This window comes from Cydia fagiglandana, chromosome 4 (genome assembly GCF_963556715.1).
Source record: "Cydia fagiglandana chromosome 4, ilCydFagi1.1, whole genome shotgun sequence".
Classification (NCBI taxonomy): domain Eukaryota; kingdom Metazoa; phylum Arthropoda; class Insecta; order Lepidoptera; family Tortricidae; genus Cydia; species Cydia fagiglandana.
In genome coordinates, this window is record NC_085935.1 from 22,748,171 (window position 1) to 22,767,666 (window position 19,496).

The 19,496-nt window shown below is 41.1% G+C and overlaps 1 protein-coding gene across 1 annotated transcript in view; it reads right to left on the bottom strand.

Moving 5' to 3' along the window:
* Positions 1 to 19,496, bottom strand: part of LOC134664071 (bridge-like lipid transfer protein family member 1) — a 99,130-nt gene that overhangs the window by 55,275 nt on the left and 24,359 nt on the right. Inside the window, exons 14-26 of the mRNA XM_063520662.1 lie at positions 19,016 to 19,161; positions 18,557 to 18,737; positions 17,920 to 18,078; positions 17,550 to 17,761; positions 17,019 to 17,148; positions 16,539 to 16,757; positions 12,948 to 13,167; positions 11,583 to 11,717; positions 5,630 to 5,797; positions 5,008 to 5,356; positions 4,338 to 4,484; positions 3,618 to 3,710; positions 3,334 to 3,465 (exon numbers count right to left, since the gene is read on the bottom strand). Coding sequence (XP_063376732.1) covers positions 3,334 to 3,465; positions 3,618 to 3,710; positions 4,338 to 4,484; positions 5,008 to 5,356; positions 5,630 to 5,797; positions 11,583 to 11,717; positions 12,948 to 13,167; positions 16,539 to 16,757; positions 17,019 to 17,148; positions 17,550 to 17,761; positions 17,920 to 18,078; positions 18,557 to 18,737; positions 19,016 to 19,161 — 2,291 coding nt within the window. The remainder of the gene's footprint in view (positions 1 to 3,333; positions 3,466 to 3,617; positions 3,711 to 4,337; positions 4,485 to 5,007; positions 5,357 to 5,629; positions 5,798 to 11,582; positions 11,718 to 12,947; positions 13,168 to 16,538; positions 16,758 to 17,018; positions 17,149 to 17,549; positions 17,762 to 17,919; positions 18,079 to 18,556; positions 18,738 to 19,015; positions 19,162 to 19,496) is intronic.

The following is a 19,496-nucleotide window of genomic DNA, read 5'->3' on the forward strand; positions in this document are numbered from 1 at the left end:
AAGACAGTCGAGAGTTGACAACATTTAACACCCCTTATGGGAGATATTTTTATAATAGATTGCCATTTGGGTTAGCGTCCAGTCCAGAAGTGTTTCAAAGAGTGTTCAGTAGTATCTTAGGTAGCATTCCAAATGTAGAAATTTACATAGATGACATACTAATTCATGCACAGACAGAGAGTGAACATGACCAAATTTTAAAGCAAGTGTTTGAAAAAGCAAAAGAGTATGGAATAAAGTTTAACAGAGCAAAGTGTCAATTCAAAAAACAAGAGGTAAAGTATTTAGGGCATGTTCTCACAACAGAAGGAATGAAAGTAGATAGTGACAGAATTAAAGCTATTACAGAAATGAAAGAACCTAGTACTCATAAAGAATTGTTGCGTTTTTTGGGCATGATTAATTATGTGTCAAAATTCATACCCAATGTGTCCGAGGTGACAGCACCTTTGAGACAATTAAATAAAAAAGATGTACCATTTATTTGGACAGACTTACAACAAAAGGCTTATGATAGACTGAAAGAACTGATATGTAAACCACCAGTGTTAGCATATTTTGAAATAGATAGCCTTATAACTTTGAGTGTAGATGCGTCAAAAGATGGATTAGGCTGTGTGATTTTACAGAATAATAAACCAGTAGCTTATGGATCTAGGGCATTGACAACAACCGAACAAATGTACAGTCAGATTGAAAAAGAAAGCTTGGCAATTTTATTTGCATGTACTAAGTTTCATCAGTATGTATATGGGCAAGAGTTTATTGTAGAGTCAGATCACAAGCCCTTAGTTTCAATTTTTGCCAAACCGCTTAATAAATGCCCAGCTAGATTACAAAAAATGAAAATGGCATTACAACCATATAGTTTCCAGGTAGTATATAAACCGGGTAAAGAATTGCTAGTAGCGGACCACTTGAGTAGGTCATATTTAAATGACACTACACCAACATATGAAACAGATTTAGAGGCTCATGTTGCTATGGTAGTACAGAGTGTAAGAATAACAGATAGGAAATTACAGGAAATGACAGATGAGACAAGACAGGATAGAGAGTTACAGTGTGTATTGAAATACATATTAAATGGGTGGCCCAATAGTAAGAATGACATTGAGAATGAGGCTAAAATATACTATAGTTACAGAGATGAGTTGACAGAATATAAGGGACTGATTTGCAAAGGAAGTCAGATAGTAATACCTAAAAGTAAAAGACCTGAAATTTTGCAGAAAATTCATTATGCACACTTAGGAATTGACAAATGTAAAGCTTTAGCTAGGAAAACAGTATTTTGGCCTAATATGTCAAAAGAAATAGAGGATCTTGTTCAAAATTGTGATGCTTGTAAAAGTTTTCAGAAAAATAATAGGAAAGAACCATTAATAAATAAGGAAATCCCTGATAATGCATGGCAAATATTGGCAACAGATATATTTTTTCTCTATGGAGAACCTTATTTGTTAGTGGTGGACTCATACAGTAAGTTTGTTGAGATTGGTAAATTGCAGGATATGAACACTACTACCTTGATAAATTGTTTAAAATCAATATTGGCTAGACATGGAGTATGTGACATATTGTATTCAGACTCAGGCTCTCAATTTACCAGCCATGAATTTAAGAAATTTGCCAATGATTGGACATTTGAGCATATAATTATTAGTCCAAAGCACCATCAAGGAAATGGATTAGCTGAACGTTATATACAATCTGTAAAGCATATGCTGAAAAAGATGATATACACTAATAGAGACATAAATTTAGGATTGCTTATGTATAGAAATACTCCAGTACATTCCAACTTAACTCCTAGTGAGTTATTATACAAAAGAAAAGTAAAGACAATAATACCTTGTGTAACTGGAAATGATTGTAAAAATGATTTTAATTATAAAAATTCATTAACTGAAAATCAGCAAAAACAAAAGATGTATTATGATCTGAAAACTAGAGCCTTACCACAGTTGGAAGTAGGAGATAAAGTAAAAATACAAAATGAAAGTAACATCAAGCCCTTACAGAGTGGCATAGTGGTAGGAAAGGCTCCAGGTCCCAGATCATATCATGTAAAAAATGAAGATGGAAATATTATAAAAAGGAATAGGTATATGTTAATAAAGGGTGGGACTTATAAAGAAAACAAATTGGACTATGATGACATTGTAATAAATAATGATAGGATACCAGATTTGCCTAATGATGTAGATATGGCTCATGGTTCAGGAAATGTGTCCAGGTCCAGTTCTTTTAATGATGTTATGCCTATGCCTAGTACTTTCTCAAGGTCTGGTAGGCAAATCAAAAGACCAGTTTACCTTAAGGACTATCAATTAGAATAATGTTTTGAATTTAACATGTGGCATCCTTTCTAAGTGTTTATGAAAATAATGTTTAATGATTAATGTAACTTTTGTGTTTATGGAAAGGAAAGGATGTTATAAGTGTGAATCATACTTAAGTTAATAAGTGTGTAGCGGCCTTAAATAGAATATAGATTATCTATGGGACTTGCAATAATGGATCTGAATAAAACTCATGTTGATTAACAAGCTCTTGACTTTAAATATAATATTCATACTTAAAACCTATGAACATTACAAAAAGACTGCACCGATTTTAATAGCCCACGCAGTACAAGTATTATTTTAAACGTCAAAATTCTATGAAATTATGACGTATTAAATAACAGTTGCACTGCGTGGGATATCAAAATCGCTGCAGACTTTTCGGGTTAAAGAATTTTTTATTTTTTCAAAAAGAAATTTACATTTCACTTATATGAGAAACATTTTTATATAACATTTGATGAATAGGTACATAAAACTTTTCTGACTTTAATTATCGATCAATCTCATCTACCGGTCACATTGTATAAAATTAAATCACCAATTTTAGATTTATGGCGACAACCGCGAGCTCTTGATATAAACATCTTGCCCCCAAACCTGCATAAACTTTTCAGTTTCACATCCGCACCTCCTGATTTGATTGGTAATGTCACAATCTTACAATTGAATCAACCGCTTTTCTCGTCACATTCATACAAATCGAAATAGTCTGTGACCCCTTTATAATTATCACATGGGTAGTGAGTGCATCTTACTTATCGATATCATTTTATCGACATATACCCCTGACTACTTTTTCTTTGCTATTCCTGGTATCATTTTATTTGTCAAACTCATGTCAATTTAATTCGCGAGTTTCTGGAGGCAACGCGAACATCACGACATCGACATTCAATTTAGATTTCGGAAGCGGCACATCTTACCGTTAGGCTCTCGATAACATAAGTACTAGGTATACTAGTAAAAAAAAACATGTCCTTACTTTCATGAAAACCTTTTGCACGAAGACGAGATGGTTGAGCAGGTCGGTGGAGAGCGTGTGCTCGAAGAGGCCGATGTCGGCCGTCGCGGACAGGTAGCGCCCGGCGCGCAGCACCGCGCCCGGCTCGAGCGCCTCCTGCACCAACAACGTCACTCCATCACAGGGCGTGTTGGAGTCCGAGCTCCAGGATATAGCGGAACACTGACATCACGGCACATACAAGAAAACTGTCGTATGACCAGGACAGACTTGCCTAGCAGGTAATAAAATTAAACGATTCATACCTGCCCGTTGGGTGCATCTTCTAAAACACGGGCGGCCACGTGAGCGGCGGGGAGCGCCACGATGGCTGACGACGGGATGTTCGCTTCCGACACCTGACAACACACGCGGCTCCAGTTTTAAACATGGGACGGAGACGGGAGATAAATGATATCATTGCAGATGATACATTTAGGTTAATCTGGTGATCTGTCAAAATTAATAGCTGGTATTTCATTTATTCAAATAAAAATACTAGTCTCTCTATTGGAATGTAAATCGTATTCCATGAAATATTTTGGGAAATGTTAAATAGTTATAAGCCTAACAATACATTTGACTTATACTTCGTTTTTTTTAGCATTAGAAATTAGGTAAACAATCTTGATGTGTCTTTTAATTGAAAAACACATTTTAAAAATAAGTTACGGCAAATATGTAACAATTATGAATCTAATACGATCATTTATATTCTTCTGCTTTCATAAGTAATAGTTATTGATTTTTAAAAATCGTTTTTCAATTAAAAGACATTCCAAGATCGCTTACCTTCTTTGAAGTTCTTTCTAATGCTAAAAAAAACGAACTATAAATAATACTTGTTAAAATGAAGCTCGACCAAAGCTTGTTTTGCCAGATGTTTTTTTGGAAAATGATAAAATAGTTCGGGGTGTGATACTTTGGGAAACGTTTTTGGTCGATTCATTAGTAAACCGTCTCGTTCAGATGTGACGTCATCTCACCTGCAGCTTAGTGACGAAGCTGAGCGAGTGTTGCGGTAGGTCTACTGTAAAATGCGCCTTCCGTCCGGTGACGCCCGAACTCTGCACGTGCTCCATCTTGTACTGCGCCTGCAGCGACGGCAGCAGAGCCGCCGTGATGCTGAGACTCTGAACATGAAAAGGCGAGTGTTCAGTTTATATAGTAGACAAGTATTTTTAAGTGGGTATAAAGAAAATAAAGTAAACGAAATAATTGACGTTGAATTTTTTATCTGTAAATATGTGTATATAGTTGTTAGAGTTTAGTTTTAGTTTTAATTTTAATTTTTAGTTTAATTATTTTGTTAATTCTTTTATTTTTGCTACCTCAATAAACAACAACGAAATAATTATGTTTTACGGCACCGTGGCACGCACGAGAGAAACAAAAAACTAAATTAGCGGTTCCGCGGGCCGGGGACCTCGCCGGGCTCCTCCGTTTTGAAAAAATGTAAGGGGCCATTATATCATGTAGGTAATTATTTAATTTACTCGTAAAATTTCACAAAACTCGTTACGAGTTATGCGACCCGCAGAGGAGAACGGAGGGTGCGGGCTCGCGCGCCGGCCCCGGCGACGCCTCCTCCGCGCCACGAGGCGCACGCGGCCGCCGGCCGGCCGGCACGCGACAGAGTAACGCGGCGTGACATACCTGCAGGCCGACTTTGAACTGCACCCGGGGCGCGGGCAGCAGCGGCGCGGCGCGGGGCGGCGGCGCGGCGGCGCGCGGGGCGGGGCCGGGCGGGGCCGCCGCCGCCTCCTCGTCCGCCTCCGCGCCGCGCGACGTGCGCGACGCCGCGCGCGTCACGCCCAGCTCCTGCAGCGTGCACGACAGCTGGCGGCTGGAGCGCGTCATGACGCCGTGCAGCGCCACGGGGTGCTGCGGCAGGTCCACGCGCACGCCGCCCACCGTCACGAGCGCGGCCGCGCCCGACCCGCCCCGCCCCGCCTCCCACGAGTACAGCGCCTGAGATTTGCCGACCGACACTCGCACCACGGTCCTGTTGATGCAAAAAAAAAGTTTAAAACGGGGGCGGTTCGAAAGCCGGCTCCCGCTAGGCCACCGAGCGAGCGGTGAGCGGGAAACGATGGGAACGCTCCTAGGAACCCGCGCCGCCGCCGCTCCCGGAAGGCAGTTTTTCAGACCGCAATCGAGGACGAGAAAGAGCACATTTTCCGCAGCGAATTGCCACGTCGTTTGTTCACTTCGGTTGTTGACCCAAACGTTTAAGAACATAAGACGCCTGCGATGGTTAAGGGCCGTTCGCACTCACTGATGGTTAGGAGCCACGCCCTCGAGCAGCACGATCATGCTGCGGCCCACCACGCCCGTGAGCGACCACTGGCGCGCGCGGGACGCCTGCAGGGAGGCGTGCAGCGACGTGATCTCCGCCTCCAGCTTCAAGCCGGACAGGGACGCCAGGAGTCGGGTTCGATGGATCCTGAAAATCAAGGGAATATCTAAAGTCCGATTACGGAAGTAGTTAAAATTTACAAACTCAGCAAAAGTAATTTTGATACTTAAGGTGGTTCGATTTTCATACAAAATTCAATCAAAGCTCATTAAGTAACTACACACTATTAGTACATAAATATTTCCGCATTTATCTTCCTTCGAATATTCGTTTGCGCGAAATTAACAGGAAAACAATGTTTCATACAGAAATCATGCAAAAATCATAGTTAAATTTTCATCAATTTTACGTATGTGTGTGTCACAAATGTCGTGTACAGATACATTTGCGACGTTGCCATACCATTTCCGACGTTGCCGGGCTGACCACGGCGCGAATTTGGAGTGCCGTCATGTTTAGTGCAATTTTGTTGACACTGACGTTTGACAGGTACTTAATTGACCTAAGCGAGAATAAATACCCGAAGTTCGTCAGCTTAACTAAGAACTATCATGGCGTGTTATGCAAACAGTCGCTTTTTTGCTTACAAACGGAAGATTCCCGGTTCGATCCCCAGTCAATTGTATGCTGGAACATAACTTTTTGTATTTTTGTTACATCTAAATTTCGTATTGTTTTTTTATTTTTATTTAATTTTTCTTATTATCATAAATCGATTGATTAAGTATGGTATGGGCTACACGTATTCGTTTATTTTTGACAAAGAAAATTAGAAATTATACTCTACCTAATCTCTCTTATTTTTACAATCAGGACATCCTCACTGCAATAAAAAAGAGATATATAAAATTTCCTGTGGATAAAATAATGGATTTTGTCTATGAATGAAAAACACAATTATTACTATAGTTTGTTTTTTTTAGCATTAGAAATAAGGTAAACAATCTTGACGTGTCTTTTAATTGAAAAACACATTTTAAAAATAAGTTACGGCAAATATGTAACAATTATAAATCAAATACGATCATTTATATTCTTCTGCTTTCATAAGTAATAGTTTTTTGATTTTTAAAAAGCGTTTAAATCTGTGTGCCTAGCCAAGATGCCAGTCGTTCGCTCCGTAGCGAACGTTAGGGTAATACCTGTCTCTATCACTCTGCCATATTAATGCGACAGACACGGCTGCGCTTCGGTCGCTACGGAGCGTAAACCATTGGCACCTTGGCTAGGCACCCTGGTCATCTGGAAAGCGAAACACATACGGAACGCGTTTCTATTACTCAATACAGTGGCCAGTTGCAGATTCGGCGGTAAACTTAACTATACCTAAATCTGGGTGCCTAGCCAAGATGCCAGTCGTTCGCTCCGTAGCGAACGTTAGGGTAATACCTCTCTCTATCACTCTGTCATATTAATGCGACAGACACGGTTGCGCTTCGTTCGCTACGGAGCGTACACCATTGGCATCTTGGCTAGGCACCCTGGTCATCTGGAAAGCGAAACACATACGGAACGCTTTTCTATTACTCAATACAGTGGCCAGCTGCAGATTCGGCGGTAATCTTAACTATACCTAAATCTGGGTGCCTAGCCATGATGCCAGTCGTTCGCTCCGTAGCGAACGTTAGGGTAATACCTCTCTCTATCACTCTGCCATATTAATGCGACAGACACGGCTGCGCTTCAGTCGCTACGGAGCGTAAACCATTGGCACCTTGGCTAGGCACCCTGGTCATCTGGAAAGCGAAACACATACGGAACGCGTTTCTATTACTCAATAAAGTGGCCAGCTGCAGATTCGGTTTTAAAGTTAACTATACCTAAACCTGGGTGCCTAGCCACGATGCAGGCTAGTAGAGTTCTCTTTCACCTTCAGCAGAACCGGGAGATCCAAACCTACCTACTTTTCATCTAATAATCTCAAGAATCAGTGCATGATTCAAACTTTACCGGTTGCCGTGGTAAGACCTAGGATTTACCATATCGGTGTTGGTAAAAGCCCGAAGTAAACTAGTAAGATTTAACATTTCGGGCTTTTACCGATCGGCATCGGTAAAACCTAGGTTTTACCGGTAAATCCTAGGTTTTGCCGTACTTCGGGCTTTTACAGTAACATATATATAATAATTGCTCGTTTAAAGGTAAGCACAAAGGAGAAACAAAAAGAAATTACCTACTCGCACCAGTCTTGAACCCCAATCCTCTTGCACGTAGTTATTTCCACGAACATACCGTTACGCTATTGCAATGCAACATACTTACGTTGTGTGAAATTGTCTACTACAAGGATCACGGAAACACTCTTTGCATGTGTGAGTAATACTAGGAAAAAGCGTGACAGCAACACTCCGTCGAATTAAAAAGGTGGTTTTTGCACAATGAAGTATTCAATGTTTACTTTAATTGTTCAATATTTATTTAAAGAGTGCGCGAAACATACTTTTAAGTATACAAATACCATGACCATTTCACAAAAAAATAAAACCTGAAATTTTGCAAAAGTGGTGCCATCTAGCGAGAGTTAAGTTTTGAGTAACCTAGGCGAACCACCTTAACCGAAGCAATTTTTGAACTGAAAACTTCTTTAGCGGCGCTGAGCACTTTTTGAGGTGGGGAAAAAATGATAAACTCGATTCAGCGTAACGCGTAACGTAACGCTGACGTCATATGTCACGGACAATGTTATTCACCAAAGAACTTTAGTCATAACGTATCATAATCAGGTCAATTATTTAAAACTGGACTTTTATATTAAGCAATAAAGCTCAATATTCTAATCTTGTACGGGCTTGAAATACGAGAATCTCACAGCTACCTTCTAACTTTATATCACTCAAATATAGTTCAATAAAGCTACATCTTGATGAAATCGCTAATAAAAGTGAACTCTAGTCTGGTGAATAAAACTCAAAACATCATGAACAAATATATTTTTCTCAAAAACCGGGCAAGTGCGAGTCGGACTCGCGCACGAAGGGTTCCGTACCATAATGCAAAAAAAAATAAAAAAAAAGCAAAAAAAAAAACGGTCACCCATCCAAGTACTGACCCCTCCCGACGTTGCTTAACTTTGATCAAAAATCACGTTTGTTGTATGGGAGCCCCATTTAAATCTTTATTTTATTCTGTTTTTAGTATTTGTTGTTATAGCGGCAACAGAAATACATCATCTGTGAAAATTTCAACTGTCTAGCTATCACGGTTCGTGAGATACAGCCTGGTGACAGACGGACGGACGGACAGCGAAGTCTTAGTAATAGGGTCCCGTTTTACCCTTTGGGTACGGAACCCTAAAAATGGACGGCAAAGTCGACTTTGCCGTCTAAAAAATAGGTCACGAAGCGCGTAGTTTATGGTCAGAAAAAATTAAAAAGTTAAAAACATTGCAGTCTCGATTTTGGGACTGCAATGTTGCATACAAATTCCATTATTTGTCGAGTTCCAAACTTTTTAAAAGTTGAAATGACCATATCAAATGAAGGCACAGGCCCATCAAACAGCCAAACAGATGATTAGTACCGCGACTATTTAGCTGTCTCAAATAGGTTGGCATATTTTCGGCAGAAAAATACACTTATATTTTTTTTATTAAAAATTAAAAAGGCGGCAAGGGCTTTTTTCTGTGAAAATATATACGTAAGAACGTTGGTTTTGTAAAATATTTAAATGATATTTATATTTCTTGCACCATTTTTGAGAAAAGCACTATATATGCCTCGGCTGGAAGGCTACTTGCTGGCTTCGGATTCAATTAAACGGACGGTCGTCCGTTTAAAACGAATCCTCAGCCTGCAAGTAGCTACTTCCGAGCCTCGACAATAATGTACTATAGATGCGAGGTCTGCAAGGTAACTTTACAATTTTAAACAATTAACGCTACAAATTTAAGCTCACTGGCCAGCAATTTCGGAACTAAAGTTTTTCAATAGAAAGGAGGATGGGTCAATTATACATAGTGCTGCAGACATTTTGGACTAGTCACTGAGTTTTCACTTCTGTCGGCACTCCCGGAGTGCAACCCGTTGTTTTTTTATGTAGCCCCTCAACTGTGGGAGCGCCTTTCAGGCGGTCATAAAATTGGCGGTTTATCTGTGGCTCAACCTGCCAGGTTCGCATAATTGGCGCCTAAACTTAAGGTAAAATATCAGTGAAACATATGTTTAACTCGCTCTGACATATTTAATCGTGGAGTGAATGAAGCAAGACAGCTAGCAAGCGAACATTTGAATGTTCAACGGTTGAAAAAGTCGTTAACTTTCGTCAGTCAAAAACAGCCACTGTGACGAGTAGGATGTTACGTGTTGTTATAGTAAAATTGTGGATTTTTATGGTGAAACCTTTAAAAAGCTGAGGAAATGTCAGTAAACTTTTGTTAATATTATGTTTGGGTGTGTTTTTAGAATAATATAAGTGCTAAAGGTGTGAAGAAATGACATGCCAAGTCATAGCCGAAATTTTCTTACTCGGTTTCTTATTACATATTTGTATAAGTTTTACTATGTCTCAAAACAATCATAATATGTCGTAGTTCATATAGATTATATTAAATACAATGAAATTAGTTTAAAATCTGTTTAAAGTGAATAATAGCTATCAAACTAAATAACGGTCGGCACATAACCTCTCGGGCTGTCGCAACAGACTGGACGAGCACCTGCCAGGCTGTCGCCACAGATGGCGCTGTCATGTTACTAACGCACGTTTGCATAGCATGGACATTCCACTTACTAACTAATTCTACGATACTTCTCTTTCCACATAGGCTATAATAACACAGCTCAGCGCAACTGTAATGAGTGAGAGCAAGGGCTGGACATTTAATTTGTAAGATTATAGTTTGGTCCATGAAGTCTTTATACTGAGATTGACGAGTATAAAAAATTTAATATAAATTAATTATGCAAGGCTTTTAATATGGGTACTAGGCGACAGTGATGATGATGATGATAATAATGATGGTGGTGGGGTTTGCTACTAAGATTTTAGGTGTTACTCTTCACACATTCTGAAATATCCCTTTATTGCTCTTACGGTCTAGGTATGTCCATATTAATCAAACCATATAGATGTGATTTGGTCTATATTTGTCTCGTTTTCAGATCAAGTTTTTAGATGTTTTTTGTTTAATAAGAACAAGTGCGATTATTTATTATTAAATATTGTTTCATTAATATCCTGAGAAACGGAATTTCTTTGGATTAAGGCTGCTGGTTGCTGTGATTTTTCAACATTTTGTGGGCTATCAATGGTGCATGAATAAATGAAAGCATTTTTTAAACATTTCTTACCATATATCTATTGCACCTGCATTACTATTACTTTGGCCACAGATAGTTTGCAACTTAAATTTCTTATTTATGTATAAAATTATTACATAGGGTGTGGTAGGACTCCACAATGCATGTAATTAGAAAGTTATTTACGTGCGCCATTTCTAGGGCAGACATAATTTCAATAAAGTTTTGAAATTGTATATATCATGTATTTAATTGATAAGCCTGACATTTTATGTTTTTTTTATGTGTATGATTACATTATGTACATAATTAGAGTAACAGATACGCCTAAAAACTGTTTATTTTTTTATTACAATAGAAAATGAAAGATACATTTCGGTACCTATAATTTGAATTCGACTGTACAGTTATTTTATGTTAGTTTAATGGTCGTAATTTTAAGTAGCAGCTAGATAATTAAATAAAGGGCAGAAAAAATTCAAACTATAGACTGTATCATTGTAAAAAACGGAATAAATCGCAATTTTCCACTTGCACGTGGACCTAGAAACCCTGTCTGTGGAGCAGACCCCTTAGGCTGCCACAGATGAGGGGGAGCGGCCATATTCATCTCCCACAGCTGAGGGGGTAGTTACCTAGCGACTCCCATGACGACGATGCCCATCCCCGCGCCGCTGGACGAAGAGTTGCTGGTGTTCTGTTCCCGGGAGCTGGGCCGAGCGGGGCGGCCCGTTCGGTACTGTTCTGGCAGCTCCGTCGTCACTGAGAACCTGACACAGAGAATTTTTAATTAAAATTTAACGGATTCGAGATATCCATACAAAATCTATTCATTAACTCATGTCCTAAATGTCATCATCATGTCATATCTAAAAAAATGCGGTGACAAAGTATGAAAGTACCATGTCAAATTTTTATAGTTACGACTGTCGCGTGTCAAATCAGTTCAGGTAAGGGGTCTAGCCGCAATCCCATAGTGAAACTGCCCCTGGCTGAAATGTATACCTTTCCTAAGCGCGTTTATTTGTCTTATTATAAGATATCGTTTTACCAAATTTCAAGCCTAGAATCCCCTTGGTTTTTTTAAATCGTTATAATTTTTTTGTAGCTAAACTAGTGGTTCTATTGTTTTGAAATTTGGATGTTATATGCATTTAATAGTAGTATTTTCAAAAAAAAAATCAAGATTGTAACTTGTTTATAAAGGCTTAGACCACTAATAGTTTAGCTACAAAAAAAAAAAAACGGATTAAAAATTTTTTTTTTGTCAAACCAAGGGGATTCTAGGCTTGAAATTTGGTAAAACGATATCTTATAATAAGACAAATAAACGCGCCTAAGAAAGGTATACATTTCAGCCAGGGGCAGTTTCACTATGGGATTTCGGTTAGACCTTTTGGCCGACTCTAACAGAGGACATTCCAGCTAGCTCTACATATTTTTTGGTAGCCCATGAGAGGACAGCGTAAACAGAGACATAACTTAATAACGGAGGGCTCTGTCGGTTAGGGCAAATATGATTTCCCGTAGGTTTGCGCGATGTACAAGGGAGGTAAAACTTACCTTATTTAAAACGTACTGTACTTCCCTGTATACGTGCAGCCTATGGAGGTTCTATACGCAGCGAGCCTACGGGGCCCTCCGGATCCAATACAACAACGCTTTCCGGGTATTGATGGGGCTGCCTCGTTTCTGCAGCGTATCAGGGATGTTCGCTGAAGCGCGCGTGGACTGCTTTTATGCGACTATGCGCAAACGATGCACATCCCTGGTGCGCCGGGTGCGGGCCAGCCCCAACCCTATCCTGTGTGTGATAGCGGACAGACTTGACTGCCCGTATATGAGACACTGCTGCGAAATGCATGTTTCTAGCAGTGTATATATATTGTAATAGTTAATTAGGTACTAACATTAGGAACGTAAGTTTACTAACAAATCTGTATGAGTCCATAGTTGCTCGAAATAAATATTTTTCATTTCATTTCATAACTGTCACGTACCTGTGTGTGATAGTGTGCGCGTCCGGCATGTCCGCGTAGAGACTGAGCAGCGAGTAGACGGTGCGCCAGCAGCGCGGCGCCAGCGAGCCGTCGTCGGGGAGGGCGGGGAGGGCGGGGAGGGCGGGGAGGGGGAGGGGGAGGGGCGCCCGCCGCCGCGCCTCCGCGCCCGCCTCGCGCGCGCCGTGCGGCGTGTGCGCGCCCTCGCTCAGCGAGCTGTAGCCTGCCGAACGGAACCACCGACTCAGCACCGCACGGGGTAGATCGAGCTGGCGCTATACTCTCGAGGTCCCGGTGCCATTACTTTCTAACACGGAGAACTCGAGCTACGGTTCGAGAGCCGAATCCGTCCCGTGCGATTACTTCTAGCCCGTCAATGCTGACGAAACTAAATGAAAATGCTAGAAACGCCCCACCCCCCCCTACAAAAAGTGACCACGAGAAGTAAGCTGGAAAGCTGAAAACTTAGCCGTGATCCTCTAATAAAAAAAAATCTGTTCTAATTAAGGTAGTAGGCTCTAACTCATACTGTGCTTTGATATCATTGCGTGTAATGTGTAACGTGTTATAATACGTTATAATACGACGACCGGTCTGGTCTAGTGGGTAGTGACCCTGCCTGTGAGGCCGATGGTCCCGGGTTCGAATCCTGGTAAGAGCATTTATTTGTATGATGATACAGATATTTGTTCCTGAGTCATGGTTGTTTTATATGTATTTAAGTATTTATATATTATATATATCATTGTCTGAGTACCCACAACACAAGCTTTCTTGAACTTACCGTGGGGCTTAGTCAATTTGTGTAAAAATGTCCTATAATATTTATTTATTTATTTATAAAATAATAATAATATATTCAGTTTCTACATGCGAGTACCTATAATTAATTGGCTCTGTGATGATAGAGTCTGTGCGGAAAGAGAAGAGTCGTGGGATTTGAGGGCGCGCCAGTGCTATTTCATGCCTAATCTGTGCAGTCCAACAGTTATTAAAACCGGGTAGATCGGGTAGAAATTGGGCAATAGAACTGTAATTTTATCTGGGATATATTTCACCCATTGTAAACTTGACTTGTAATGTATGTGTACATTATTAACCCTTTAACCGCCAGAGTCTGATATATAAGACATTACATATCCAGCTCATTTCGCCACAGTCTGATAAATAAGACAAAGATCTGATTTGGTTTTTACAGCACATTTTTAACTCCCGTAACTATGCCAACCTTACTCTGCGTGGTACAATTACTGTCGGTGGCGGCACCAGCACGCTCGATCAAAAATTGCTGGCGGTTAAAAGGTTAATAATAAATATGAATATGAATAAAAATAGTGCATAAGTAGGTAGGCCTTATTGGGATATGTCCGGTTCTCTCATCTCACGATATTTTACTTCGCCGAAAAGTCACTGCTAAATATGAAATATAATTTCGTAACTAACAGAACCTACAAATAAAGAAATATTTTATTAGAAAAAGTTTTATTCTTTGTAATCGATCTCAGAATTAAAATATTCAATGTCACTTATGTTTGAGCTAGCTTCAGAACAACCAGGGACACTCATAGAACTATCTTCATCTGAACTGGATGTGCTTGAATCCGGCACGTAGATTACGAATTCTTGCATATCACCTACTTAGCGGTCTTTTATTCGAGATACCGTAGGTACTTTTACACAATCCTGAAAAAGAAATTACATATAAATATGCATAAAATGGCAAGTATCAAGACTATTTGTCAGTTATTTTAAAGATCATGAATGACCTGCATATTTATGAAAATTTATATATTTTGAATGAATATACTTACCGATTATGTACCGGAGACAAGTTACTTAGGGGGCTTATTAAATAGGTAAGTAATTATTTAATATTAAATACAACATCAATACCCGCGAATAGCGGAAACACGTTCCGCGACTAAGTCGATAGTCGGCTTTTAGCCGTTTTCTTCCCGCTGACAAAACCGAACAATGTTAAATATAATTTTCCTTGTGGTTTTATGTACGGTTTTATCGTGTTTTGAAAATATTATATACATAAAACTTGCGGTTTTTGTTAATAAAAATATACAATGACAGAAGTTTGTTTACTTTTTACAAGACAGGTGTCAAAGGTTTGATTGCCATATAAAATTTAAAATGTTAGTTCCCGTTTCTGCCACGACTCTTCTCTTTCCGCACAGACTCTATTTAAAAAGTAAAACAAATCTTTCATAGCCGTTTGACATTGCTTGTATAAATAAATAAATAAATAACATAACCAGAGCTCGGCGGGGATGAGCTGTTTTCAGAGTTTGCACAACATGGACATGCCTTGTCATTCGATGGTATATGTGGTGTAATTTAATAACTAAAAAAAAATATTTTATTTAGGCTGCCTTCCGCTACGATTTTTACGTCGCCATTAAAATAAAAATTAATTTTGTAGCAAGAATTTTTTAGTAAAACCTCTTCAAATAATATGTTTATCCATCCATATCTTCGAGCAACACCGGCTTCCGACACGTCGGAAGGGAGGGGCCCAAGCGATATCTCACCGTAAAAATCTTTCTGCCATTTTTCGCGGGGGGAAGGTGCACACAGTGGCACTTCTCACACACTTACATACAAAATTCAATCTGAGGCCCTACCGCGAACCACGTTCGACGTGTTGCCTCTCTATGGCACTTGTAAATTCATACGTAAGTGTGACAGGGAGGCAACACATCGAACGTGGTTCGCGGTAGGCCCTCTGTAATGACGACACAAATACATACAAAATGACACACGTCAAAGACAGATCTTGCAAACCTCGATCTCTTTTTGTGTACGGACGAGTGACTAGTGTCACAACACGCACACTAACACATTTCCGTTGAAGTATGTCATTGTATTCTGAGAGATGAGAAGTCGGATTTGTCGCTCGACCGATCCGCAATTTGTACTGAGCGAGCAAAATCGATAAATCCAACAATTACTTGAGACTAAAATATAATAATTGTATTTAAATGTAATTAAACGTATATGTAAAAAAAAATATTACATGTGAAATGTAACACTTTCTTTTTGTAAATTTGACGTCCCCGACCTCTTTTTATAACAAAAAACCGATAAAACAGGCATTTTTGTGCAGCAGTGTTCACGCGCGCGTCTGGACTCGGTCTAGTGAAAAATCCAAGTGCAACTAGTTTTATTACCCGCGCTAGATTAGATTGACGCGCTAATCTTGTACCTCGGCAGAGGGGAAATAGTGCGAATGCCGCCTCCCTTCCGTGTTGCTCGAAGATCCATATGCTACTATTAAAGTGTATTTGTACATAAGGCATTGTCATATTACTTTAATTATTAATAAAGTAATAATAAAAAAGTAAGATAGTAAAAATTAATAAAGTTTTATTTTAATATTTCTTTCTAAGGTGTATCTCTATTAATATCTACACTTGACATAAGTGACGTCAAAATGGCTCACCCCTGCCGAGCTCTGAACATAACACTTCATAGTTCTGAAATAGTTCCGCACACCGCGAACGCAATGCTTTTAAGTACTTATTAACAAAAACATATCCACATCCTCCTTCCTTGAAGGAGGATAGAAAGAAATAAAAAACTTACCCAATTTCCCCTTAACGCTCTTCCCCGTGGACCTCAGCTTCTGCGCGAAGCTCTGCGGCCTGGTCTTCCCCGCGGGCAGCTTCTGCTGGGCGAGCGCCGGCGGCGCGGCCTCGGGGGTGGGCGTGGGCGTGCGCAGCTCCCACTTGGGGTCGAGGGCGGCGAACTGGCTCTCCTTGTCGAGCGACGACACGCTCACCAGGTTCTCGCGGAAGTCTGAAACTGACGTGTCTGTGCTACGTGTAAACTCTGCTCTTTGCTGATGATTGATATAAAACTGGTTTCTTATAATAAATGTGCAAGAAATAGATGTAGCGTTCAGCGAATATAATGGAAAATCCCAAGAACTTGCTGTCAAAACACAAAAGACAGGACTCTTGGCGACCGCACATAAGTGAGTGCGGGTGACAAGTTTGTATGAATAGTACACCAAACAACTTTGCCACTCAACCTCGGGCTCACGCGATTAGGACAGAAGCATACCAGAGTCAGCAGCGTGTTTGCTCTGGCGGTGCGAGATCTTGGTCTGCGCGCGCAGCTCGGTCTGCGTGTCCTTCACGTTCTGGTACATGTTGCTGATCTGGTGCAGCAGCCGCAGCAGCGGCATGTTCACCTGGACCACACAGTGAACGTTTTAAACGTAAAAGTCAGCATCCACGTAAAACAACTGCTAACATTGGACTCTTAACCCAAAAATACTATTTTTCAGACCAAACTAATATTACACTTTAAACTCTCGCGTTTTGTACACATATTTAATTACACAAACGGGCAACTCACAACAACTCAACTGCTAGCTAGCTGCTGCTAGCTGGTGCAACTCAGCTGAAACGTCGGAATTAAAGGTAAAAACAATGAAATTATATCGCGGTAGACCCGTTTGTGTAATTAAATATGCAAACTAATATTAGCTTCTTAAACGGAATTTTACCTTTTTCACAGCTGCTTCTATTTCTCAAAGTTTGGCAACCTCTGTGCTATGGGAAAACAGGCATGAATGTGAGAAGTATGTACCTGCTGTGATATAAATCGGACGCTGATGTTGAAGTTGAGCATAGTGCTGATATGTTTTTTAAGCTGCCCCCTCGATATATAGAGCACATTCTGACGCTGTATGAGGTCGTCCACCGCCATGTCGGCCACTTTCTTCAGGTCCACGTCGATGGACACTTTCTCGCAGAGAAAAGCTGGCGTCTCAGAGGGGATGTCGATGTGCGAAGGCTGACCTGTATAATTTAAAGAATAGTGTGTTATCTCAGCAACTTCCATGTGTCAATGTAAAGTTGTTAATTCCGATTGAGGCTTAAAGTTGCCAGATAAGACACGGGGAGCGAACGCGAAGGGATGCAGTAAAGAAGCCGTGCACCGTCCCTATAAAACTGACCTTTCCCCTTGGGCGGGTGCCGGCGCGGCTTCAGCTCGCTGACGACAATGTCGATGCGGAACACGTCGATCATGCCGCCCAGCGACAGCTTGGAGCCGAGGGACTCCAGCGCTGGCGAGGCACTCGAGCCTTCTGCGCCGGACTTGTTCTTTGATTCGCCTGAAATCAGAACACAGTATGAGAAAATGCTAATTGCATCGAGATAGGTCGGGTCGGATGTCATGGTTCTAGATCCTTGTTTAACCTTGTGCCACCTGCTGCGGACACACGCCGAGCGCGGCCAGCAGCGGCTGGAACACCAGGTGCGCGTCCAGCAGCATCAGCGAGCCCTGGAGCGGGTAGAGGCTGCAGGCCGGGAGAGAGGCCGCCATGTACCTTGTGCCACCTGCTGCGGACACACGCCGAGCGCGGCCAGCAGCGGCTGGAACACCAGGTGCGCATCCAGCAGCATCAGCGAGCCCTGGAGCGGGTAGAGGCTGCAGGCCGGGAGAGAGGCCGCCATGTACCTTGTGCCACCTGCTGCGGACACACGCCGAGCGCGGCCAGCAGCGGCTGGAACACCAGGTGCGCGTCCAGCAGCATCAGCGAGCCCTGGAGCGGGTAGAGGCTGCAGGCCGGGAGAGAGGCCGCCATGTACCTTGTGCCACCTGCTGCGGACACACGCCGAGCGCGGCCAGCAGCGGCTGGAACACCAGGTGCGCATCCAGCAGCATCAGCGAGCCCTGGAGCGGGTAGAGGCTGCAGGCCGGGAGAGAGGCCGCCATGGCGCGCGGGTTCATCTTGGAGGCCGGGATCATGGGCTTCTTCGTCTTAGACTCCTGGGAAACATTACAGAATGTAAAGGAAACGATGCATGATTTTATTTTAACATTACTTTTAACAATCATATAACTATTAACATTTAATTACACATTTATACAAAAATAAACATTTTCTCTACTTTTCACATTTAACGCGAACCCGCACAGATTATATATTTTTTCATTCAAGTGAGCTGCTCTGTGTCAAGGTTTTTTTGTCATGATGTCAATTTAGTCAGGACGCTCACTGTTAGTATAACTAACTATTCGTACGCCCTATTTGAGAGAGTACTTACAACTTTGATGGGTTCCTGCTTGGCCATCCACTGGTAGAGGTCCTCCCTGGCGCGCTCGCTGCCGAGGTTGTCGTCCGAGCCGTGCGGCGAGTACAGCGACGGGTTCGAGCCCACCGCCGGGAACTCTTCCTTCAGCGTGCCGTAATCTGACCACACAACAACATCATACAATAACACTGCCTCTCTAACATACACTTTGCTGACCAACCGTAAAACTTATTGCAACGATAGAAACTTTACTTTTGATCAGGAAAGTGCGTCTCGGTTTATATTGTTAATACAGCCAAACTAGCAAACAGTCAAACAAAACATCTGGCACAAATCTCAACATTAGTTATGGTGGAACTAATGAACTGAATGAAGTCGACTTCTTTTATATGTATAATGTATATGTTACAATTTTAGATACTGGGCCATGTCTAAATTAGTCTGTCGTGTGTCATTTCACGCGATAATTCGTAAAGTGATCAAGGGCGTCTTT